General features: G+C 34.8%; 1 protein-coding gene across 1 annotated transcript; it reads left to right on the plus strand.

The window, feature by feature from the left end:
- The first annotated feature begins 202 nt into the window (after window positions 1-202).
- LOC125650745 (transmembrane protein 179B-like) lies at window positions 203-9,831 on the plus strand. Its single transcript, XM_048879274.2, has 5 exons — window positions 203-354; window positions 2,785-2,984; window positions 6,033-6,173; window positions 7,564-7,657; window positions 8,951-9,831. Exons 1-5 carry the CDS (start codon window positions 256-258, stop codon window positions 9,107-9,109), a joined length of 693 nt encoding a protein of 230 aa, XP_048735231.1. The 5' UTR covers window positions 203-255; the 3' UTR covers window positions 9,110-9,831.
- Window positions 9,832-27,019: the final 17,188 nt, after the last annotated feature.

Raw genomic sequence — 27,019 nt, forward strand, 5'->3', positions numbered from 1 at the left:
AGTGGTACTTTAAGAAAAGCTTACCAACATATACTTATAAATAATACTTTTTGGTGTTAATTAGATACATGTATTTCTCTTCTGTAATATTTACTCGAGCAGAGCATAGATGAAAGTATGTTAAATAATTTCTTTATCTCGTTCTATTTGTAAAAGCATGCAAGATAGATCAGAATTTCACCTTTTATATTTATCGGGCTCGAAATTATGTACGTGGATACGCCCCCCTAACATGATGCTTTTTGATAAGAGGCAATGGCTGTGTTTAACGTTCAGCTGTTTGTAAACACTCTTCTTTATTTCTTTATTTTTGTCTGCGGATTTGCCATCTCCGTACCACTAGGTGTTACCAACGTGAGTAGAAATCCAAAATAGTTAACGATAAAAATAAAACAATCAGTTAAAAACGCGCAAAGAGGCAATATCTTCTCAAACTGGAGTTATATTGAAATGCATTGTGCATGTGATGTTATTATTCTAAATTGTGTAACATGTGATTGATATGTCGGAATAAAAAAATTTTATGCGCCAATGTCATTCATCAGAGAGATTTTCTAGCGACGCGGTATGACCATGTTTGTTAAATTCAAATGCATAGATAACAGCTAGTTTGTAACCTTGATACTATATATCATGCTTATTATAATACACAATAAAAGAAAATGTATATGGAGATACAAAAAGGTATTTAAAATGTTCACGCAGATATTAATATACCCCATGCGTGCTATGAGGAATATATAGGCATGTCATCATATAGTTCAATATTGTAACCATTGTTATCTGAGTTCACTCGGTTTTATAATCTTTTTATTATCTTAAATAAGCAATCCTTTCTCGGACTCAATTCCATTGGTTTTATGTATTCATTTGATATTTGTTAAAATTTCTGGATTGATTACATGTAGTTTGGTTAAACTCTGTATAGTTCACATTTTTAAATGTTTTTCCGATAGCTAGTTGAATCTTCTCTCAAGATGATTTAGAGCGATCCACTTAATCTACGTTCCGAACATGATATTTCTAATTTTCATTTTGTGTATATGTTTTTGGTTGTATTTTGTTTTTGGTTTGTTTTAAATCTATTTGAGATCTTATCATAACCCTTACAAGTCTTTATTGTTTTGCTTTTGCTTGTCAAGGATGTTCAGACAACCATGGTGAAGTGAACCTTCACCCCCCACCCCCACCCCACCCCCGTTGCTACGTGCCTATATTATATATATTTTGTTAATTGTAAAGTATAAATTTGTTAAGTGTTGTTTATCTAACATTCTGTAAAGTATAAATTAAGTTCTTAAAATTGCATAATAAAGCCCCCAAAACATACTTCTTATCATTGGATGATTTCACCAAGGGAATTGCGTTAATCCGGACACTTTGATTCCAGAATCGATCGGGACATTGCTAAGAGGTGGACCTTTACCCGGGAAATTCAGCATGCTCTACTGTCACTTCCGTTTCCGTGTAAACCACTTATGGTATTAAGGAAGAATGCTACACCAGAGAAATTTGATATGGATGAAAATTGGAGAATATGTACAACAATATTTTGAAATTGAAAACGTTCAAATTTACTTTATTTAGTAAAAATTGCAGTTTTATTAGAGAGCAATCTGCAAAAAATTTAAAACTCCTGATGGACTCGAAACCGCGATCTACAGTTCAGTAGTCGACGTCACAGGCACTTGTTTCATACATGAGTCCCCCTCCTTAATAATACCACAAGGTACCTAACTAGATTTCGGACACCTTTCGCTTCAAGTCTCATTTTACGATTAGTTCGCTATTCATTCTCACTTTTGTTATATAAGTCGCTTTAATAGATATGTTAGTCCTGCAAAGCCCCAAAAAATATATTATTCCATAAAATAATTACTATTTATTTTTCACATGCAGTATATTTTATATCTATAAAAAAAATTCTGTCCGTAAATCTCAAACCGAAAGTTGTTGTAGTAGATGGATCGTCTGAAAATGTTTAACGGTAGGAATCGATGAATACACAAGTAGTTTACAGATATGGGGCTTCGTGTAAGGTGCTGAAAACGATATACCAGCAAAGACAATGTCTATTAAAGCGACTTATATAACAAAAGTGAGAATGAATAGCGAACTAATCGTAAAATGAGACTTGAAGCGAGAGGTGTTTGAAATCTAGTTAGGTACCTTGTGGTATTATCAAGTGCCTGTGGTCGACGTGCTAACCTACTGAGCTACTCAGCAAGTCGATGATTTTTCAAATGAATAGGCAAATATTGCTGATATTTATATTTTCATCCATGTTTTAAAAGGAAGTCAGCCATTATGACGATGTAGAGTAACTCCTTAACATAGAAATGTCGGATAAAGTGCAAAGATCGAGGTTTCAGTCACTCTGTAGATGATTATGCCTGTTTAATTTATAAAAGGCTGAGAACTGACTGCTTCCCTGATTGTACGAATAACCTTTCACCTGCTTCCATGAATTGCTATATGGCCGTGTACAGCGGCCAAAGAGAGTGAATTAAAGTTACTGATTGGGCGAATTAAAAGATTTCTGCATATGGTGTTCATGTCTCTCAACTGATTCGATACGCGAGAGCATGTTCTGCGTATAATCAGTTTCTAAACCGAGGCAGGTTACAGACAAATAAGTTGATGTTATATAGGTTTCAAAAGTCTCGTTTAAAGTCAGGATTTTGCAAATTCTATGATCGTTATAATGACCTTTCCAATGGTCGTTGGTATCTTCACCTTTTTCGTTGAATAGATTAACAATTTAGTTTGCTGAACCTTTCACAGATTGAGAATTCTGGAGGATGTCTGTTGTACGCCAAGATACAGCCCTACAACGTGACGTACTACACACTGTTGTACAGCAAGAAGTCCAACTGTGACTTCCCCATCTACATCGGCGTCTTCGTCTGCATCTTTTACGCTTTGGGAATGGGAATATACAATACCTACGCCATTTACAAATCTCAGAAAGACCCCTCCATAGCGTGAGTCTCTCTCTCTCTCTCTCTCTCTCTCTCTCTCTCTCTCTCTCTCTCTCTCTCTCTCTCTCCATGGGTTATGAAGTAAAATAAAAAAGAGAGGCAGGACACTGACATTATGGTTTAGATTGATAGCTATGTGGAACTTTGGTTGACAGTTGATACTGGTAAGTGTGACGTTGACTCGGTGGTTGACAGTTGATATTGTTATACCCCTATAAAACAGTTCCTATATAACTCCTTACACAAAAAAAGACCAACATTTCGACTGTTCTGGCAACTGTTGGACCGGGAACTGTTAAAATCGACTTTTAAAAAAGACTGTTGACCGATGACGTCATATGGCGCTAACTGGAGTTATCTTTTCGTGCCGTTTGGATAAAGAAAAATGGCGGATGCACATTTTGCAACAGCAACGGAAGATGAAATTCAATTAATTCTTCAAATTAGGGACAGCAAAAACATAATTAAAAAAATATTTGTTCATCATTTTCTTATCTTATTTGTGTTAACGCTGTTATACACAAATCGCATGATTCTTGGTCTGCTGATTTGTTTACGTAATGGCGAGGTTCACTGATTTGACTGATGATGAAATACGGAATATTTATTAGATGAAAAGCAGAGCAGATACACGAAAAATATAATTATCAATTAGGATATTGGGTATGTTTTCTTTTAAACTATTGGAATCGGTGATAAATGTACGCAATCACACTGTCCCGTTTAAAGTCAACAAACCATGTGCACCTAATAAAAACAACCTAAAAAATGAAGGTGTATAACAAAACAGTTATTAACTGGGTCCTTGGACAACAGCTGTTTTGTTTGACCCTCGAACGGATCGGTTGCCCGAAGCCGTAGACCTGTTCTCGAGTCAAACAAAACAGCTGTTGTTCTCGAACCCAGTCAATAACTGTATACTGGTAAGTGTGACGTTGACTGGGTGGTTGACAGTTGATACTGGTAAGTGTGACGTTGACTGGGTGGTTGTTAGTTGATACTGGTAAGTGTGACGTTGACTGGGTGGTTGACAGTTGATACTGGTAAGTGTGACGTTGACTGGGTGGTTGACAGTTGATACTGGTAAGTGTGACGTTGACTGGGTGGTTGACAGTTGATACTGGTAAGTGTGACGTTGACTGGGTGGTTGACAGTTGATACTGGTAAGTGGGACTTCTTGAGAACAGAGGGATCATGTTTTCTTTCTGTTTTATTTCCTTTCTACATGATTCACATGTATATAAATATGTGCATGGGTATTTAAAAATCACGAAAGTCATTTTACAATAATCTGCTTCAGTCTCTGAATAATTAAGGCTGACATTTTTAAATGTACTTTTCATGGTTTGTTTTTGTGTGATTTAGAGTTGCAGAATAATTAGGCTTTCTAAATTGTCCATTAACACATTTAATCTATGTACATGCAGTTAGAGAGTAAATGTGTACACTATATCTTTAATAAGAATGTTACATGCTTTTTTTTTTTTACATCCCCGATATACGTGATGGTGTGCATTCTGACGACCTCCATGCTGTGAGGAAATTCCTTCAGTAGAGTCTATCAGTCATCATAACTTGACATACTAGCTGGGTTTATTTAACAGAACACCATTCACTGTTTTGCTCTTTTGGGGTCTCAAAATTCCTCTGGTATTTGAATATTAACAGACTAGCTTTTAAAAAACATGATGAAATGATGATCTGGTTTTGGGGAAGGGGGTTCCCTGAAATGGGTGACATATCAGTCATTATCATCTGATCAATGATTTTCCCCCTGGTATTTATTTATCTACATACTAGCTATAAACAGAACAAGAAAATATGATACTGATCACCTTTAACATGGATAGTGATTGGTTCCTTACCAAGTTACATGGATAGTGATTGGTTCCTTACCAAGTTACATGGATGGTGATTGGTTCCTTACCAAGTTACATGGATGGTGATTGGTTCCTTACCAAATAACATGGATAGTGATTATTCATTACCAAGTTACATGGATAGTGATTGTTTCTTTACCAAGTTACATGGATAGTGATTGGTTCCTTACCAAGTTACATGGATGGTGATTGGTTCCTTGCCAAGTTACATAGATAGTGATTGTTCCTTTACCAAGTTTCCTACAATAAAAGCGAAAGTCGCGGTTTTTCGGATATGACCTTAAAAACTAAGGTCCCGTGTCGCAGCAGGCGTTGACACGATAAAGATGATTGATTGGGGTTTTATGCCGTTTTGGCTTTATTTCAGCCATTTTACGGCGGTTAACTAATTGAATGATGTTTGGTTGTGAGTGTTTGAGGCACAAAATAAGAACCCTCACTGCAACGGCCTGGAGCGACATGCATAGGTGAACATTTCTGGCACTTTACCTACAGTTGATGGTGTCTCTGAGAGTAAGAAATTCGTAAATAGAACATAAAGCAATTCATGATACTTGCAACAAACCTTTTTCCAAAAATGAAAACTGAATTTGTTTCTATAAGAAAAATGAATAGTGGGGACAATTTGTATGGAGTTATGGAGGGGTAATGTTTCAATATTTGAACATTAATATAGAAAATTTACAAGTCCCTTATTTTTTTAAATGAGTTTAATATTTGTACTTATTACAACCAAACTAACCCCCCCCCCCCCCCCCCCAAATACATGAAAATCAACTCAAGCATCCACTTTTTGTTTGTATCAGGCGTTCTTAACATACAAGGAATCGAAATTATTAATTTTTTTCTGGTCGCGGATATGGGTATTGTTAGAAATCCCAATGAATTCCCACGTATTTGACACACTAGATTTAATGATACCATATCGTTAATTGTCTTTTTTCACGCACCCAGATGGGATGATGCTCTGTATTCTGATTAACAGATGAAATGTGTTATAGTAGGATCTACAATTTGACATGCTAGTTTTAAACAGAACACAACTTTTTCAGGTCCCAGATGTGAGTGATGACCTTTATTCTGGTCAACAGATGAAATGTGATGTAGAATAGTTTGTAAATTTGACATGCTAGCTTTAAACAGAACACAGCTCTGAAAAACCCTTTTTCAGGTCCCAGATGTGGGTGATGCCCTTTATTCTGCTGAACTCGCTGGTAGCCGCCATCATGTTTGTCGCATCCTGTGTGATCAGTGTCGGGTTCAGAGAGCTGTGCGACTCCCTCACCAAGAACAAGTACCAATACTACTCAAGGTACAGCTTCCTTAATTTACGATTACTGTACAGTCACTAAATTCCAAGAAATCCAATGCCGCTTTACCAGATACAGAATAAGTGTCTATGCTAATATAAGACACGCGGTTTATATTGATTAATTCGTGAAAAAAATTGTTGCAAGATTTTTGTTATTAGTAATCTGTGAAAATATTTCATTGCATATATCAAAGTTAAAAATTATAATATAATACAGCCTGATAAAAGGTTACCCCCTGTCTTACACCTTAACATTTTTTTTTTAAAAAGTATTGTTTAAACAGCTATAGCGAAGGGTTTAACATACATACTTGTATATAACTTCTGACACAAGACATACAAGGTCGACACATCGGATCGCTGCGACTGATCAGAGTATGATACCATGTTCTTTCAGTTATCAAAAGACCTCAGATCATCTAGATTCGGACATGTATATCGTGCAACGTCGCCATAATCTTGTCTGACTCCATGTCATTTATTTCTATTGTCCCATTTTTTCAAACTTCGTGCAATGCGCAGGTTAATGAATCAGAATGTTATCTTTCAATAAGTAACAACCTGCTAAGCACTGTAACATCATTATTGTTTACACTAATATGAACTAATCCTCGCACACGTGGTCGCACTGTGAACCTGACTGTGCGTAAGGGAAAGCGCGGTGAACCTGGCCTCGCGTGGGGCAGCGCGGTGAATATGACCTCGTGTCAGACCCATGCGGTTATACCGCTGTACGGGGACCAACCCGAGGATTATTACAATACATTAAATTTCGTTTCTTTAAACAAATCTGCGAAACAAACGACGTAAAACATTCCTAACTACTATCAGTATTAGTATGAATCCAACTTGACCATGTTCCTTTATACAAATCTACACTAGCTTTAACCTACAGGTAGAATGTGAAGAAAATGCTGCATGTATAATCCTTTAATGAAGGTACATGCATAATTTTAGAATTATTTATTAAGATGAAGTATGTGCATGATCCTTCTCTAGAATGACGGTACATGTACGTGCACAATATTTTTTCTATAATGAAGATACATGCATAATCCTTTACTATGATGAAGGTCCGTGCACATGCATAATCCTTTACTATGATGAAGGTCCGTGCACATGCATAATCCTGTAATGAAGGTACATGTACGTGCATACTCACTATAATGAATAATCCTTTACTATAATGAAGATACATGCACAATACTAAAGACAAAGATGAAGGTACCTGCATAATCCTTCATCATAATGAAGGCACTTGCACAGTTGCTTTCTATAATGGCGGTAAATGCATAATCCCATATTACATGTACATATATATATCATGTAATGTAAGCACGTGTATATGTATTGCGTTTTTCTTTAACATCCTGGAATTTTTTTTTCACAGTTGCGGAAAGGCCGAGAATCAAAGGCTTCATTCGCAGACTACGCACAAATTTAGTTCCACGGGAAAGTTCTACACCTATATTAACGTCACTCAGGTAAGCACTGGTAAAAGTTTCATGCTATAGCCTCCCACCGTCAGCGTGCTTCGTGAGATGTTCTTGTACTTGTATTTATGTAATGGTTATCTTCTAGCATCCGAGTAGTATTCACATTATCAAATAGATGGGCGGTCTTTCTGTCACGAGGCACGGAGCGCACGAGTGAGAGAAGGACCGCCCATCTCTTTGATAATGTGAATTTTACGAGGATGCTAGAAGATGTAATAGTAAGATCATATGAAGAGAAATCTTCGTCACAAAAAATGGGCGGAGCGTAGCGAAGCGAAGCCTATTCTTTGTGACGAAGATTTCTCTTCATATGACCTTACTGATTTAGAACAGAACCCAGCCAATGAAATCAATGTTTCAAAATAAACCCCACCTATTAGTGTGTCACAATAGTGTCATGCCCGAGTTGATGGTTTTGATTAGGGAGACACTGTAGAAATCGAGCACAATTCCCGTGAAAATCAAACACGCATACTTTCAAAATGGACATTCAATGATCAATAAAGTCTCGGGTTTTGTTAGATGTAAAGGAAATTGATTTTGCCATACTAAGAGACTGGGATGGAGAATATTTTAAAGCCACCAGTTGATGAACATTCCTACTCAAAGTTTGTATCATAATGTGGCAAATAACGGTCATTTTTCTGCACCTTTGAGTTCGGAGGAAATCGCTGAGAAAGAGTTAAACGCGGTGCCTCTGAAAACAAGGCAAAGGGGAATATGGCCATCAAGTTGTGGAAGGATTTGGCGGAGGACAGAAACTTGCATATTTTAACCCATTTGGAGAGAGGTTCTATTCCAGCAGACCCGAAGGAATGTTCGATTTATTGGCTTCAACGCTTCATCTGCGAAATAAATCACATTAAATGGAGATACTTACCCGCCCAATACACTAAGTCACATTTCATCGTCCATACAGAGATATCTGCATGTGGAGTACAAAATGTTTGTCAGTTCCGAAAAGTGTTTTTTTTTTTTAAACTTATTCACAAAGGAATTCAAAAAAAAAATTACAGTCGGAATTTTAATTTTTAAAATGTGAATTACGAATACGATTGCATTAACTGGAGTTTTTGTTTTTATACGGTGTATCAATGCAAAATCAAAAAAGTAACGCCCATTTTTACAGTTTCTTGCAAAATGAACCAATCAGTAGCTGAAAAATAGATCGATTCTTCACCACGAAGCGAGATTGGCTGAAAAGTGGGCTATGTTCTAAAATTACGAATGGTAAAAATACCCCGATTAACTTACAGTATTCTTTTTTTTTTCACTGTTTAGACTGCGTCGTGGATCTGCACTTTAGGCTGGATAGCGCTGGTAGTATCTGGAATTATCCGGTTTTCACTCAACAGGCGACTGCGCATGCAGGGCAGTCAGAATACTGAGCGAGCACCGTCAGACTTGACTCAGATAGCCTCTATAGAGCCGACAGCGTAGCGAAAAGCCAAACCCACGTGCGGTAAAAACAGCTGATGAACAAATAAACATTCTGTGTTTCAACGACCTAATTAGGGGATTTTCATGTCTCCTTATATTCACCCCAGGGGGTCACTTATCAATTGCCAGGAATGATCACTATATATACCATACATTGGTCAGCGGGTGAGTGGATGGGTGGGGTTAAAGTTTAGGAAAAGTAAATTATGTCTTTATTGTATGCATTTATAGGCTTTCATATATTCTATATATATTTCTATCTTACTTGATGGAAGGAAACTAGCAACCATCGAGCCGTGCCTGTGTAACGGGACTCAGTCAAACGTGACCATGTTTATATGTATATAGCTGTATCAATATATGTTAGCTTGAATGAAGTTTGTCATTAAAACTATGTACATAGAACTGCACATGTATATAAGTTACAGACCAATCAAAATGTTAGATCCGCTCACATACTCGCCATGCCTGCTATAACATCTAACTGAATTTCTGTTTGAACTTTCTATATTTCTGTTTCTATGCAGCATAATGACTGATATTTACTATAGAACTGTATGCACATGTTTGATGTATATTTAATATTCATTGTCTTTTGCAATTGTAATTGTTTATTTGCTTGTTAATTGTGTATATAGTGAGTAGTTTTATTGTAAAATGTTACGTTTATGTAGTCAGTTTCAAAATGGTGGAATTTGCTATAATAAAAGATTATTACATAATTCCTCTGAAAGCGTTATCAAGATAATCGTTTTAGAAGATATGTTCATTTACGATTTGAGACGAATTTTAGGGGCAGATCTAGACATTTTTCAAAGGGATTGCGGCCTAAGTTCCCAAGGGGGTACCCAAAATGGCAAAAGATGATCAATTTTGTAAAAAAAAAAAAAAAAAAAAAAAAAAAAACAACAACTAAAGGGGGATACAACACTTTATTGTACCCCATGATTCGAAGTAACTGTTGGTTTGAAATTCATGAAGACGGAGAGGACTTATATAGGCAGTGCCTGGTGTCCGATCCTTTTGTGATTTATAATGTAATAAAATACTGTGTAAATTTAAATCAAGTACGTACGAATGATTTAAACGGAGTGTATCATGTTTGTGCATAACAAACATTTCCATACAAACAGCGCAGTATCACAACTTCCGGAGAACATATATCGTGATCTGTGTTTCTCCCTTTTTCTCCAAGCTTCAATTCCCAGACTTGTATACTTCCCATTTCCCTAAATTTCAATTCATGGACATACTTCCTGCTTCCATAAAAATATCTTTAAGTTGTTTTTTCCGAGCTGAATTTTATCGATGTAAATAGAAAATAGCAGTCTGACATAATGTCATAAATCACACGCACATCACGCTTATATATATAAGATTAATGCTACACATCTGAAAACAAAAGAAGATGGAACAAACCGAAATACTGTACATAAAATTCGCAATTCTACAGTTGTGTGTAGAACACCCCCCCCCCCCCCTCTATCTCGGTGTAACTCCCTGATATCAGTGTAGGTTGGATACATAAAGAGTAGAACTGTAAACTCATTTGGAAATTATTTACATAAGAGAAATGAGGAAGGGAAATCCTACTTGCATGTAACTTACAAGGTCCAAGTTTTATCAGACTCCAAGCAATGAGGTTTATTTTAGCAAGACCAAGCGGTGTTTTATCGTGATTATGATTTATATAAAGAAAAATACTGATATCAATAACCCAGGCGTGGTAGTTTTTAAATTTAGTGAAAGTAAGATATCCACAGCTATTCAAGTATTCTCTCTCCAAACCACATGCGTTCTGTCCTCACAGCACGTGTCAAATTATTAAAATATTATTCCCACCCACCCACCCACCTCTCTCTCTCTCTCTCTCTCTCTCTCTCTCTCTCTCAGTATCTTTGTTGTAGGCTTCTCTTATCATTACACATGCACTATGTCCGGTTCCAGAAGTCAACCTGAGATCTGAGAGGTGTGGGTTCTGAAGAAAATTTGGAAACATTGTAACCCTGCTTCCGACGAGAAATGGGTTGTGTGCCACATACAAAAGAGAGATAAACATTGTACCACAGGTATATGAATTTAAATCAATAACTAGATATAAATAGAAACAAAATTCTATCTATATATATGTATTTATATATAGATAGAGTTTTCCCCCTTATTTTTATCTCTTTTTGGTGATTAAAATTCAGATACCTGTGATTGTATACCCTGTTGATTCTCATCTTCGCAAGCCAAGTGACCGATTCGCCTACTCTCATCTCCCCATTGGCGGATTTAGTCGCATTCATAAGCTTTCAAAATATCGCGCTTTGACTTTGCAAGGCATCCAATCAAATCGCGTCATACATACAGTTTGGCTTGAGTAATGGCGGTCCCCTGTTTTGCCATGGTATTTTGTTTAAAAAATAAAGACGGGTGATTTTCGGAGAAAGTTTTGGGGTTTACGATCAACAACTAGGGATAATCGATCATATACCTTACCCAAATGACGATCATTGACGGTATGTACTGGAATAAACTGAACAAACTCGGCAAAAATGAGTATGATATCGAAACAGAAGTACTTTGAAATCTGAAAGACATGTTTTGATACGTGATTTACGCCTTTAACACAAAGGTGACATAGGTGTACAGCAACAGAAAGTATGCACACATAAATAAAGAAGAAAAAAACCTATTTTATTTTTTCATTTGTCAACTCCATTTTTAGCTCACGTGAGCCGAAGGCTCAAGTGAGCTTTTCTGATCAAAATTTGTCCGTTGTCTGTCGGCGGCGTCGTCGTTGTAAACATTTCACATTTTCATCTCAAGAACCACTGGGCCAATTATAACCAAACTTGGTCAAAAGCCTTCTTGGGTAAAGGGCTTTCAAGTTTGTTCAAATGAAGCTCCATGTCCCCTTCAAAGGGGAGATAATCACAAAAATATGGTGGGGTCATTTAAAAATATTCTTCTAAAGAACCACTGGGCCGGAGGAGCTGAAATTTTCATGAAAGCTTCCTGACATAGTGCAGATTCAAGTTTGTTTAAATCATGCCCCCGGGGGTAGATTGGGGCTACAATAGGGGTTAAAAGTTTTACATCGAAATATATAGGGAAATTCTTTAAAAATCTTCTTCTCATGAGCCAGAAGAGCTGAGATTTCCATGAAATCTTCCTGACATAGTGTAGATTCAAGGTTGTTCAAATCATGGTCCCCGGAGGTAGATTGGGGACACAATAGGGGATCAAAGTTTTACTTAGAAATATATAGGGAAAATCTTTAAAAATCTTCTTCTCAAGAGCCAATGAGCCAGAGGAGCTGAGATTTACATGAAAGCCTCCTGACATAATGCAGATTCAAGTTTGTTCAAATCATGGCCCCCAGTGGTAGTTTGGGGCCACAATAGGGGATCAAAGTTTTACATGGGAAATTGGGAATAAATAGAAAAAAACTTTTAAAATCATCCTCTCGAAAACCAATGAGCCAGAGGAGCTGAGATTTACATGAAAGCTTCCTGACATGGTGCAGATTCAAGTTTCTAAAAAGCATGACCTCCAGGGGTAGGTTGGGGCCACAATACGGACTAAGGTTTTAGATGCAAATATATATGGAAAGTCTTCAGATATGGGCCAAGGTAACTCAGGTGAGTGATGTGGCCATTGTGCCTCTTGTGTTATATGTAACAGAAATTATAATGCGTTATCTAATTGGTTAGATTTTGCTTTCATCAAGAGTGATAACTCGCTCAATCCGTTAGATGGCAGTTCAGTCGCAACTAAATCTGTCGGGGGGGGGGGGGGGGGGGGGGGGGGGGGAGTAAGCGAATCGGACACTTGGCTAGCGAAGATGAGTTGACTCTGTGTCGCAACACATAAATTGAAGGGGGTGATGAATCTCACTGTATACATGTTACATGTGACAAATCTTAAATCTTGACTTAAATGACTAAAAATGTCTTGTGGTCCTCAGGGACCTGAAGTGTGGATAGTTTGTATAGATCTTATGTACACCCCCCCCCTACACCTCCTTCTGGAATGAAATTATTTTTATACAGAACCAATAATTTATCCAAAATATGTTATTTCCCCACCGATCACCTTCATAAATCGTTCTGAATAGTCATTTTCTACCTTTCGTAAGCTTTTGAGATGACCACTTGTGAGATACAAATACATGTATAGAACATAGAACATATTTTATTTTCCAATCAAGGGGCAGCATGAAAATACATACAAATAATGTACAATAAAGAAAGAAGTGATTACATAACACATAGTTATATACAAATACAGCGTCATATATGGTACTGACTAAAACCCGGTCTCGGTCCCGGTCTTCGGTCTCGTTCCCGTGACTAAAACCCGGTCTTCGGTCCCGGTCCCAGATTTTTTATTCGATAAAAACAGAATACATCAGAATATTTTAGCCCCAATTTCTCGTTAATTTAGATATGACATATCATATGCCTGCATTCTGATAGTTGATTGATAATATTATTGTCGTCTTTCGTAAAATAATATGTGAAAACTCCGGGACCGGTGGGACTGAGAAGTAAAAATAGTGCTAAAAGCCGGTCCCGGTCTCGATATTTTTTATTTTTCCTAAATAGCCGCTTGAATCTACTTTTTTATTTAAAAAAAGATAAGAGTGTTATATTCAATGACATTCCTTTGTATGCACATGTATGTTTCTGATTTATTGTATGTTTGTGTTTTATTCAATTTTCCTTCTTATGTCAAATTTGAACTCAACTACGTGATTTTTTCTCTCCCAATTGAACGCGTTACATTACATTTTCATAAAAATAATATATATGTACTTCTCCTGGTGTATTTGTTTATAATTTACTGTTGGATGTAGTTTTTACAAATTTAATTCTTCTTCTTTTTTCATTTAGGTCAAAAATTGATAAAATTTTCAAATTCAATGTTGGTGTATTCCGAACCGGGTCTCTGTACATGTTATATGTATACGCGGGTTACTGTTCTTTCTCTCTCTCTCATTTACGAGTGTATCGTGAGAATCGCATTAATTTGTTAAAGTATGATGTTATATTAGTTGTTTTAATCAGGGAAGAAAAGCCTCTATGTAAATATTAGAATAATATTAAATTTTATTATAATTTTTGAAACATGATGAATAATTGTTGTTGATAGCGAAACAAAATTAATGTGCACTCTTGTCAACAACCCCCTCCCCCGCCCCTTTCCAGAAAGATTCTGAATACAAGAATGATGCTTTTGAAAAGCAAACGTTATATTCCCGTAATCGGATATTCGGGGCGCATTTATATAGTTTTGGGTCCATCCGTCTGTTTGTCAGTAAAAACGTGAACCTTCGGCAAAACTTTTGAATGCATGTTGATAGGGTTTTCATATTTCACATGTGTACTCCTTGTGACAAGACCTTTCTTTACATACAGTTCTTCACCTTTCATATTTAACCTACTTTTGAAAATCTTTAACCTTAGCCATAACTTTTGAATGGTTAGTAAAAATACACGAGGGTATAAAATGCTTCAGGCAGGCATACTTTTCTTGAAGCCTAAAAGTAGGCAAAACTGAAATTTATTTCTTAAATGAATTTACATGTATGTCTTGCATATTTATAAATGTAGATTTCATTGTTTATGTCAAATTTATGCAGTTTGAAATATAAGATATTTTGAAAATAGGAAACAAACAGTTTTTGTGCAGCATAATTAATACATGTATGTTTGTACTTATACGTATATAACTATTCACAATAAATATACATGTAGTTACCACATAATATTACAGTAAAAACATACCATAGATTATTTGAAGATCATCTAAAGTCAGAGGGTATCTTCTGTATAAGTATACAGAATCTGACATTTTTGGTGAGCATACATGTGCTCTATGTATGACACACTTTTATAGATACTATAAATATATTATTAGGTGGATTTTTTTAAAGCATTGTATCTAAGAGAACCACAACTGAAAAAAGAAAACTAAGTATCAAATAAGAAAGGAAGAAATATTCATTGGTTATATACCCATATAAAGAGATCGGGTTCGGAATACAAAACATGAATCTTTGAAAACTGATTTTGACTGGAATAGAAGAAATAAAATAAATGAACAAATAAACTAACTGTAAATTACAAACAAATACACCAGGATAAGTACATATATATTATTTTCCTTCTACATCCTTATCTTCTTATGAAAAGGTAGTGTAAAGCGATCATTTGGGACAAAATGTCACGTACATGTAGTTGAGTTCGATTCTGACATAAATATAAAGAATATTGGAATAAAAAAAACCCACACACAATAAATCAGAAATATATGTATACAAAGGGATGCCATTGAGTATCGCGTCCTTATCTTTTTTCATGAAAAGGTAGATTAAAGCGACTATTGAGGAAAAATGTCGAGACCGGGACCGGCTTTTAGCATTGTTTTTATTTCTCGGTCCCACTGGCACTGGTCCCGGAGTTTTCACATATTATTTTACGAAAGAAGAAAATAATATGATCAATTTACTATCAGAATGCAGGCATGAGATGTCATACCTAGTTATTGAGAAATGGGGCTCAAATATCCTGATATATTCTGTTTTTATCGAATAAAAATATCTGGGACCGGGACCGAAGACTGGGTTTTAGTCACGGGACCGAGACCGAAGACCGGGACCGAGACCGGGTTTTAGTCAGTACCGTCATAGATTGTTCAAACTAAAATTTCCAGTTATTTTTAGAATAGATATGGCTCTTCAGAACATAGTATGTAAATGATTTTTTGTTCATCGTTGAGTTTAGTAAAATTTAAAGGTGCGCAATGTTGATGTTACAAATCATGTAAACAAATAAACAGGGGGCTACCAGCTTCGAGATCAATTCACGGGGTATAAACCAACTTTACCAAGGCAATTTCTACGAATTTCTCGTCAGGCTAATGTAGTACGTTCTACTGAAGCCTTTCATCTAAATCCCATGTCATCTGTTTTATTTGTCTTATTCTGCCATTTATTTCATCGTACCCGACCATTCACGTCCATTGATAGCCGTAAAAGTGAGGTCGTGACATCACTTTGCATGTTGCTTTATCTGGTTGACTTGCGCCATCTTTCTAGAATATACTTCAGATAAGCATTTTCGATTGATTATCATCTTCAAATAATCTATAAACCATGCTTCAGTTTTAGAAACATTTAAATATCCCAGTCAATGGGTCGGATGGATATGAGTTACCGTACCTATACTGAATTTCTAAACTTCATTAAAAAAAAAAACCTTACAAACATTGCTGGATCCAGTAAGTGTTCTACCAAGCCCCTATCTTTGCTCCTCACGAAAATTTCAACAGCTGTGAAGGAGAAACTTCAAAAGTACTGTGCGACTACATATGCCGGAAGTGGTGTAAATCAAATGTGGATTCTAAAAAATTTTAAAGAACTTTTAGTAGATTTGAAGTAGCAAAACCTTTTCTCAAATCAACATCAAAACGTATGACTTTTCAACACTTTACACGACCATTCCTCACGATAGATTACAGACGTCATAGACAGTTGCGTCTTCAACAGAAATGGGAAGAAGGAAATATTGAATTTTATTTTGTATCTACGAAAGCCTATTAGGATCAAACTAAAGGGAAAAAATAAATAGAAATGCGTAATAACGCAAAATGAAAAGGAGTAATAACGCATTTAGGCGTTATATAACGCATTTAAAAAAGGCGTAATTACGCGAAAAAGGGGGACACTACGCCATTGCAAAAGGCGTTATTACACCTTTCCCAAAGGCAAACTGTACCTATATATTTTCCAGATAAAGAATTAGAGATCCAATTCTGAAGAGCCTTAACTGATAAAAACATCTCGGCAGATATGCATGCAAATCTCATCTCGGAATGGATATCCGATACAGCTTTTAATATAAGATCGGTAAAGTTGGCTACTAGTAACCAGCTACTAGTAACTGGCTACTTAAAAAGAGAAAAGTTGGCTACTAGTAACCAGCTACTTGAACCAGGAAAAGTTAGCTACTAGTAGCCAGTTACTAGTAGCCAGCTACTAAAAGTATGAAAAGTTAGCTACTCGTAGCCAGCTACTACAAAATATAAAAGTTATAATTACTGATAGCTCACTACCAGATAAAAGTTAATGAGTTTGAAAATTATTATCTATCAGATTTATTTCTAAAGAGGACGAGGAGTCGTATGAAATTTCATGCTCAATTATCCCCAATTACATAACATTGCAATGCAAAATATGAATAAACTTTTTCAACTGAGTGTTTACTTTAAAAGTGATACGGATTGAATTCAGACCTTCAATCATTTGATATACCATCCATTTTGAGATATCGGCTACTTTTACAATTTGATTCGAGTTACCCTGAAATTTCAACATAAGTGTGAATACCGTAAGAAACTTTATGTTTGACTTTATGTTTGTATTAGATATCTGACGAATTTACGACTATACATATGGCAAGAAGTGATAGATGGTGTTTTGGTACTCCACGAATTTTCAGATATCACTCTTTAGGAAATCAGTTACTTATACATTTTGATTATCGGTACAATGAAATTTCAAGATCCGTGTGAATACCTTAAGAAACTCCGTGTTTATATCATAAATTTAACTAACTTACAACGATACGTATGGCAAGTAGTGATATTGGGTATCGTGATATGTCATCAATTTTCAGATATCACGCTTAAGGAAGTCAGCTACATATACCTTTTGATGGCAGGTAAACTGAAATTTCAAGTTTTTCGCAAATATCTTAAGGAACTCTGAGTTTGTATTAGATATCTGACGAATTTACAATTATCAAAGTGAAGAAGAGTGATATTAGGTATCTTGACATGCCATAAATTTCCAGATATCACGCTTAAGGAAGTCAGCTACTTATACCTTTTGATTCCTGGTATCCTGAAATTTCACGTTTTTCATAAATATCTTAAAGAACCCTGTGCTTGTATTAGATATCTGACGAGTTTACAACTATCCATGTGAAGTGGAGTGGTACTAGGTATCTTGATATGCCATTAATTTTGAGATACCACGCTTAAGGAAGTCAACTACTTATACCTTTTGATTGCAGGTAACCTGAAAATTAAAGTTTTTAGAAAATATATTAAGGAACTCCGTCTTTGTTTGAAATATCTGATTAATTTACCAATGCACATATGACAAAATCTGATACTAGGTATCTTGATATGCCATCATTTTTCAGATATCACGCTTAAGGAAGTGAGCTACATATACCTTTTGATGGCAGGTAAACTGAAATTTCAAGTTTTTCGCAAATATCTTAAGGAACTCTGTATTTGTATTAGATATCTGACTAATTTACAACTACCCACGTGAAGTGGTGTGATATTAGATATCTTGATATGCCAACAATTTTCGGATATCATACTTAACGAAGTCAGCTACTTATACCTTTTGATTTCTGGTAACCTGAAATTTCAAGTTTTCCGTAGATATCTTACAGAACGCCTTGTTTGTATTAGATATCTGACTAATTTACAACTATCCATGTGAAGTGGAAGGGTATTAGATATCTTGATATGCCATCAATTTTCAGATATCACCCTTAAGGAAGTCAGCTACTTATACCTTTTGATTGCAGGTAACATGAAATTTCAAGTTTTCTATCAATATTTTAAGGAACTCTGAGTTTGTATTAGATATCTGACGAATTTACAATTATCAAAGTGAAGAAGAATGATATTAGGTATCTTGACATGCCATAAATTTCCAGATATCACGCTTAAGGAAGTCAGCTACTTATACTTTTTGATTCCTGGTAACCTGAAATTTCACGTTTTTCATAAATATCTTAAAGAACTCTGTGTTTGTTTTAGATATCTGACGAGTTTACAACTATCCATGTGAAGTGGAGTGATATTTAGTATCTTAATATGCCATCAAATTTTAGATATCACGCTTAAGGAAGTCAGCTACTTATACCTTTTGATTGCAGGTAAACTCAAATTTAAAGTTGTTAGAAGATAGTTTAAGGAGCTCCTTGTTTGTTTTAGATATCTGATTAATTTACCAATGCACACATGACAAGATGTGATATTAGGTATCTTGATATGCCATCAATTTTCAGATATCAGGTTTAACGAAGTCAGCTACTTATACCTTTTGACTCTAGGTAGCCTGAAATTTCAAGTTTTTCATAAATATCTTAAAGAACTCTGTGCTTGTATTAGATATCTGACTAGTTTACAACTATCCATGTGAAGTGGAGTGGTACTAGGTATCTTGATATGCCATCATTTTTCAGATATCACTCTTAAGGAAGTGAGCTACATATACCTTTTGATGGCAGGTAAACTGAAATTTCAAGTTTTTCGCAAATATCTTAAGGAACTCTGTTTTTGTATTAGATATCTGACTAATTTACAACTACCCACGTGAAGTGGTGTGATATTAGATATCTTGATATGCCAACAATTTTCGGATATCATACTTAACGAAGTCAGCTACTTATACCTTTTGATTCCAGGTAACCTGAAATTTCGAGTTTTCCGTAGATATCTTAAAGAACGCCTTGTTTGTATTAGATATCTGACTAATTTATAACTATCCATGTGAAGTGGAATGGTATTAGGTATCTTGATATGCCATCAATTTTCAGATATCACCCTTAAGGAAGTCAGCTACCTATACCTTTTGATTGCAGGTAACATAAAATTTCAAGTTTTCTACCAATATTTTAAGGAACTCTGAGTTTGTATTAGATATCTGACGAATTTACAATTATCAAAGTGAAGAAGAGTGATATTAGGTATCTTGACATGCCATAAATTTCCAGATATCACGCTTAAGGAAGTCAGCTACTTATACCTTTTGATTCCTGGTATCCTGAAATTTCACGTTTTTCATAAATATCTTAAAGAACCCTGTGCTTGTATTAGATATCTGACGAGTTTACAACTATCCATGTGAAGTGGAGTGGTACTAGGTATCTTGATATGCCATCAATTTCTAGATATCACGCTTAAGGAAGTCAGCTACTTATACCTTTTGATTCCTGGTAACCTGAAATTTCAAGTTTTTCATAAATATCTTAAAGAACTCCTTGTTTGTATTAGATATCTGACAAATTTACAACTATCCATGTAAAGTGGAATGGTATTAGATATCTTGATATACCATCAATTTTCAGATATCACCCTTAAGGAAGTCAGCTACTTATACCTTTTGATTACAGGTAACCTGAAATTTCAAGTTTTCAACAATAATTTAAGGAACTCTGAGTTTGTATTAGATATCTGACTAATTTACAACTATCCATATGAAGTGGAGTGGTATTAGGTATCTTGATATGCCATCAATTTTCAAATATCACCCTTGAGGAAGTTAGCTACTTATACTTTTTGATTCTAAGTAACCTGAAATTTGAAGTTTTCCGTAAATATCTTGAGGATCTCTTCGTTTGTATTAGATATCTGACTAACTTACAACCACCCACGTGAAGAAGAGTGATATTAGGTATCTTGATACCTATTATCAAACCTCTTCACGTGGATAGTAGTTTACAGTCAGATATCTAACAGTTCCTTAAGCTATATACAAAACACTTTAAATTTCAAGATGTCTGGAATCAAAAGGTATAAGTAGCTGACTTCGTCGAACGTGATATCTCAAAATTGATTGCATATCAAGACAGTTCATATAAAGCTCTGTAATATCGGCAAAGATAAATTAGTCAAGTATCTAACATATCTATCTGACAATTGATGGCATTTCAAGATACCTAATACCACTCCTCTTCAGGTTGAAAGTAGATAATTAGTCTGATATCTAATACAAACACACAGTTCCTTAAAAGATATCTACAAAACGTTTGAAATTTCAGGTAACCAGGAATCAAAAGGTCTAAGTAGCTAACTTCCTTAAGCGTGATATCTGAAAATTGATATCATAATAAGATACTTAATATCACTCCTTGTCATATGTGAGATGGTAAATTAGTGATATATCTAATACAAACGCAGAGTTCCTTAAGATATGTACGGAAAACTTGAAATTTCAGTCTACCTAGAATCAAATGGTATAAGTAGCTGACTTCCTTAAACGTGATATTAGAAAATTGATGGCATATCAAAATACCTAATATCACATCTTGTCATGTGTGCATTGGTAAATTAATCAAATATCTAAAACAAACACGGAGCTCCTTAAAATATTTTCTAAAAACTTGAAATTTCAGGTTACCTGCAATCAAAATGTACAAGTAGCTGACTTCATTAAGCGTGATATCTCAAAATTGTTGGCATATGAAGATACCTAATATCACACCTCTTCACGTGTATAGTTGTAAATTAGTCAGATATCTAATACAAATACAGAGTTCTTTAAGATATTTATGAAAAACTTGAAATTTGAGTTTACCTGCAATCAAAAGGTATAAGTAGCTGACTTCCTTAAGCGTGATATTTAAAAATTGATGGTATATCAAGACACCTAATATCAGTCTTCTTCACGTGGTTAATTGTAAATTAGTCAGATTTCTAGTACAAACACAGAGTTCCTTGAGAAATTTATGAAAAACTTGAAATTTCAGGTTACCTGCAATCAAAAGGTATAAGTAGCTGACTTCCTTAAGGGTGATATCTGAAAATTGATGGCATATCAAGATATCTAATACCCTTCCACTTCACATGGATAGTTGTAAATTTGTCAGATATCTAATACAAACAAGGAGTTCTTTAAGATATTTATGAAAAACTTGAAATTTCAGGTTACCAGGAATCAAAAGGTATAAGTAGCTGACTTCCTTAAGCGTGATATCTTAAAATTGATGGCATATCAAGATACCTAGTACCACTCCACTTCACATGGACAGTTGTAAACTAGTCAGATATCTAAAACAAACACAGAGTTCTTTAAGATATTTATGAAAAACGTGAAATTTCAGGATACCAGGAATCAAAAGGTATAAGTAGCTGACTTCCTTAAGCGTGATATCTGGAAATTTATGGCATGTCAAGATACCTAATATCACTCTTCTTCACTTTGATAATTGTAAATTCGTCAGATATCTAATACAAACTCAGAGTTCATTAAAATATTGGTAGAAAACTTGAAATTTCAGGTTACCTGTAATCAAAAGGTATAAGTAGCTGACTTCGTTAAGTATGATATCCGAAAATTGTTGGCATATCAAGATATCTAATATCACACCACTTCACTTGGGTAGTTGTAAATTAGTCAGATATCTAATACAAATACAGAGTTCCTTAAGATATTTGCGAAAACTTGAAATTTCAGTTTACCTGCCATCAAAAGGTATATGTAGTTGACTTCCTTAAGAGTGATATCTGAAAATTGATGGCATATCAAGATACCTAGTACCACTCCACTTCACATGGATAGTTGTAAACTAGTCAGATATCTAATACAAGGACAGGGTTCTTTAAGATATTTATGAAAAACTTGAAATTTCAGGTAACCAGGAATCAAAAGGTATAAGTAGCTGACTTCCTTAAGGGTGATATCTGAAAATTGATGGCATATCAAGATATCTAATACCCTTCCACTTCACATGGATAGTTGTAAATTTGTCAGATATCTAATACAAACAAGGAGTTCTTTAAGATATTTATGAAAAACTTGAAATTTCAGGTTACCAGGAATCAAAAGGTATAAGTAGCTGACTTCCTTAAGCGTGATATCTAGAAATTGATGGCATATCAAGATACCTAGTACCACTCCACTTCACATGGACAGTTGTAAACTAGTCAGATATCTAAAACAAACACAGAGTTCTTTAAGATATTTATGAAAAACGTGAAATTTCAGGATACCAGGAATCAAAAGGTATAAGTAGCTGACTTCCTTAAGCGTGATATCTGGAAATTTATGGCATGCCAAGATACCTAATATCATTCTTCTTCACTTTGATAATTGTAAATTCGTCAGATATCTAATACAAACTCAGAGTTCCTTAAAATATTGATAGAAAACTTGAAATTTCATGTTACCTGCCATCAAAAGGTATAAGTAGCTGACTTCCTTAAGGGTGATATCTGAAAATTGATGGCATAACAAGATACCTAGTACCACTCCACTTCACATGGATAGTTGTAAACTAGTCAGATATCTAATACAAGCACAGGGTTCTTTAAGATATTTATGAAAAACGTGAAATTTCAGGATACCAGGAATCAAAAGGTATAAGTAGCTGACTTCCTTAAGCGTGATATCTGGAAATTTATGGCATGTCAAGATACCTAATATCATTCTTCTTCACTTTGATAATTGTAAATTCGTCAGATATCTAATACAAACTCAGAGTTCCTTAAAATATTGATAGAAAACTTGAAATTTCATGTTACCTGCAATCAAAAGGTATAAGTAGCTGACTTCCTTAAGAGTGATATCTGAAAATTGATGGCATATCAAGATACCTAATACCATTCCACTTCACATGGATAGTTGTAAATTAGTCAGATATCTAATACAAACAAGGCGTTCTTTAAGATATCTACGGAAAACTTGAAATTTCAGGTTACCAGGAATCAAAAGGTATAAGTAGCTGACTTCGTTAAGTATGATATCCGAAAATTGTTGGCATATCAAGATATCTAATATCACACCACTTCACTTGGGTAGTTGTAAATTAGTCAGATATCTAATACAAATACAGAGTTCCTTAAGATATTTGCGAAAACTTGAAATTTCAGTTTACCTGCCATCAAAAGGTATATGTAGTTGACTTCCTTAAGAGTGATATCTGAAAATTGATGGCATATCAAGATACCTAGTACCACTCCACTTCACATGGATAGTTGTAAACTAGTCAGATATCTAATACAAGGACAGGGTTCTTTAAGATATTTATGAAAAACTTGAAATTTCAGGTAACCAGGAATCAAAAGGTATAAGTAGCTGACTTCCTTAAGGGTGATATCTGAAAATTGATGGCATATCAAGATATCTAATACCCTTCCACTTCACATGGATAGTTGTAAATTTGTCAGATATCTAATACAAACAAGGAGTTCTTTAAGATATTTATGAAAAACTTGAAATTTCAGGTTACCAGGAATCAAAAGGTATAAGTAGCTGACTTCCTTAAGCGTGATATCTAGAAATTGATGGCATATCAAGATACCTAGTACCACTCCACTTCACATGGACAGTTGTAAACTAGTCAGATATCTAAAACAAACACAGAGTTCTTTAAGATATTTATGAAAAACGTGAAATTTCAGGATACCAGGAATCAAAAGGTATAAGTAGCTGACTTCCTTAAGCGTGATATCTGGAAATTTATGGCATGCCAAGATACCTAATATCATTCTTCTTCACTTTGATAATTGTAAATTCGTCAGATATCTAATACAAACTCAGAGTTCCTTAAAATATTGATAGAAAACTTGAAATTTCATGTTACCTGCCATCAAAAGGTATAAGTAGCTGACTTCCTTAAGGGTGATATCTGAAAATTGATGGCATAACAAGATACCTAGTACCACTCCACTTCACATGGATAGTTGTAAACTAGTCAGATATCTAATACAAGCACAGGGTTCTTTAAGATATTTATGAAAAACGTGAAATTTCAGGATACCAGGAATCAAAAGGTATAAGTAGCTGACTTCCTTAAGCGTGATATCTGGAAATTTATGGCATGTCAAGATACCTAATATCATTCTTCTTCACTTTGATAATTGTAAATTCGTCAGATATCTAATACAAACTCAGAGTTCCTTAAAATATTGATAGAAAACTTGAAATTTCATGTTACCTGCAATCAAAAGGTATAAGTAGCTGACTTCCTTAAGAGTGATATCTGAAAATTGATGGCATATCAAGATACCTAATACCATTCCACTTCACATGGATAGTTGTAAATTAGTCAGATATCTAATACAAACAAGGCGTTCTTTAAGATATCTACGGAAAACTTGAAATTTCAGGTTACCAGGAATCAAAAGGTATAAGTAGCTGACTTCGTTAAGTATGATATCCGAAAATTGTTGGCATATCAAGATATCTAATATCACACCACTTCACGTGGGTAGTTGTAAATTAGTCAGATATCTAATACAAATACAGAGTTCCTTAAGATATTTGCGAAAAACTTGAAATTTCAGTTTACCTGCCATCAAAAGGTATATGTAGCTCACTTCCTTAAGAGTGATATCTGAAAAATGATGGCATATCAAGATACCTAGTATCAGATTTTGTCATATGTGCATTGGTAAATTAATCAGATATTTCAAACAAAGACGGAGTTCCTTAATATATTTTCTAAAAACTTTAATTTTCAGGTTACCTGCAATCAAAAGGTATAAGTAGTTGACTTCCTTAAGCGTGGTATCTCAAAATTAATGGCATATCAAGATACCTAGTACCACTCCACTTCACATGGATAGTTGTAAACTCGTCAGATATCTAATACAAGCACAGGGTTCTTTAAGATATTTATGAAAAACGTGAAATTTCAGGATACCAGGAATCAAAAGGTATAAGTAGCTGACTTCCTTAAGCGTGATATCTGGAAATTTATGGCATGTCAAGATACCTAATATCACTCTTCTTCACTTTGATAATTGTAAATTCGTCAGATATCTAATACAAACTCAGAGTTCCTTAAGATATTTGCGAAAAACTTGAAATTTCAGTTTACCTGCCATCAAAAGGTATAAGTAGCTGACTTCCTTAAGCGTGATATCTGAAAATTGATGACATATCACGATACCCAATATCACTACTTGCCATACGTATCGTTGTAAGTTAGTTAAATTTATGATATAAACACGGAGTTCCTTAAGATATTCACACGGATCTTGAAATTTCATTGTACCGATAATCAAAATGTATAAGTAACTGATTTCCTAAAGAGCGATATCTGAAAATTCGTGGAGTACCAAAACACCATCTATCACTTCTTGCCATATGTATAGTCGTAAATTCGTCAGATATCTAATACAAACATAAAGTCAAACATAAAGTTTCTTACGGTATTCACACTTATGTTGAAATTTCAGGGTAACTCGAATCAAATTGTAAAAGTAGCAGATATCTCAAAATGGATGGTATATCAAATGATTGAAGGTCTGAATTCAATCCGTATCACTTTTAAAGTAAACACTCAGTTGAAAAAGTTTATTCGTATTTTGCATTGCAATGCTATGTAATTGGGGATAATTGAGCATGAAATTTCATACGACTCCTCGTCCTTTTTAGAAATAAATCTGATAGATAATAATTTTCAAACTCATTAACTTTTATCTGGTAGCGAGCTATCAGTAATTATAACTTTTATATTTTGTAGTAGCTGGCTACGAGTAGCTAACTTTTCATACTTTTAGTAGCTGGCTACTAGTAACTGGCTACTAGTAGCTAACTTTTCCTGGTTCAAGTAGCTGGCTACTAGTAGCCAACTTTTCTCTTTTTAAGTAGCCAGTTACTAGTAGCTGGTTACTAGTAGCCAACTTTACCGATCTTTTAATATATGCATTTATAAGGGAAAGTTGAACTATAGTTTTCAGTTTGAATTCTTTAAAATTGTTTTCGTCTTTATGCATCACTCCAAATTTAATTTATTTGTGTCTTTTAATAGTCAAATGAATGCTAAACTGACTCTTATGGAAACTTGGGTTCAGATGAGATATTTCTTCTCTTGAACATCTGAAGAAAGCTTTCAGAACTCCATCTGGCCCAAAAACAATGAGCGGTACGAGTTTGCCCCAAAAATGTGTATATATTGATACCTAACTTAAGTTCTAATTGTATATACATGTGTAAGTTTTCTGCAAGTTCCTAATATGTCTTCTGTAAAATTAAAGGCAGAAGGGGAGTGGGTATCTAAACCTATGTTCAGAGTGAAACAAGCAAACAGAAACAAAAGATAGATAGATAAGTTAAAAAAACAACAACAAACAGTGACTTAAATATCATACCGAGGTGTACTT

This window comes from Ostrea edulis, chromosome 5 (assembly GCF_947568905.1).
Source record: "Ostrea edulis chromosome 5, xbOstEdul1.1, whole genome shotgun sequence".
Classification (NCBI taxonomy): Eukaryota; Metazoa; Mollusca; class Bivalvia; order Ostreida; family Ostreidae; genus Ostrea; species Ostrea edulis.

What these genes read in the sequence shown, in the direction of transcription:
- LOC125650745 (XM_048879274.2), top strand. Translation starts at nt 256, where the DNA reads ATGGCTGTGTTTAACGTTCAGCTGTTTGTAAACACTCTTCTTTATTTC. An exon ending in TACCACTAGGTGTTACCAAC is followed by an intron (nt 355 to 2,784) that starts GTGAGTAGAAAT and finishes AACCTTTCACAG; the next exon opens with ATTGAGAATTCTGGAGGATG. An exon ending in CAGAAAGACCCCTCCATAGC is followed by an intron (nt 2,985 to 6,032) that starts GTGAGTCTCTCT and finishes ACCCTTTTTCAG; the next exon opens with GTCCCAGATGTGGGTGATGC.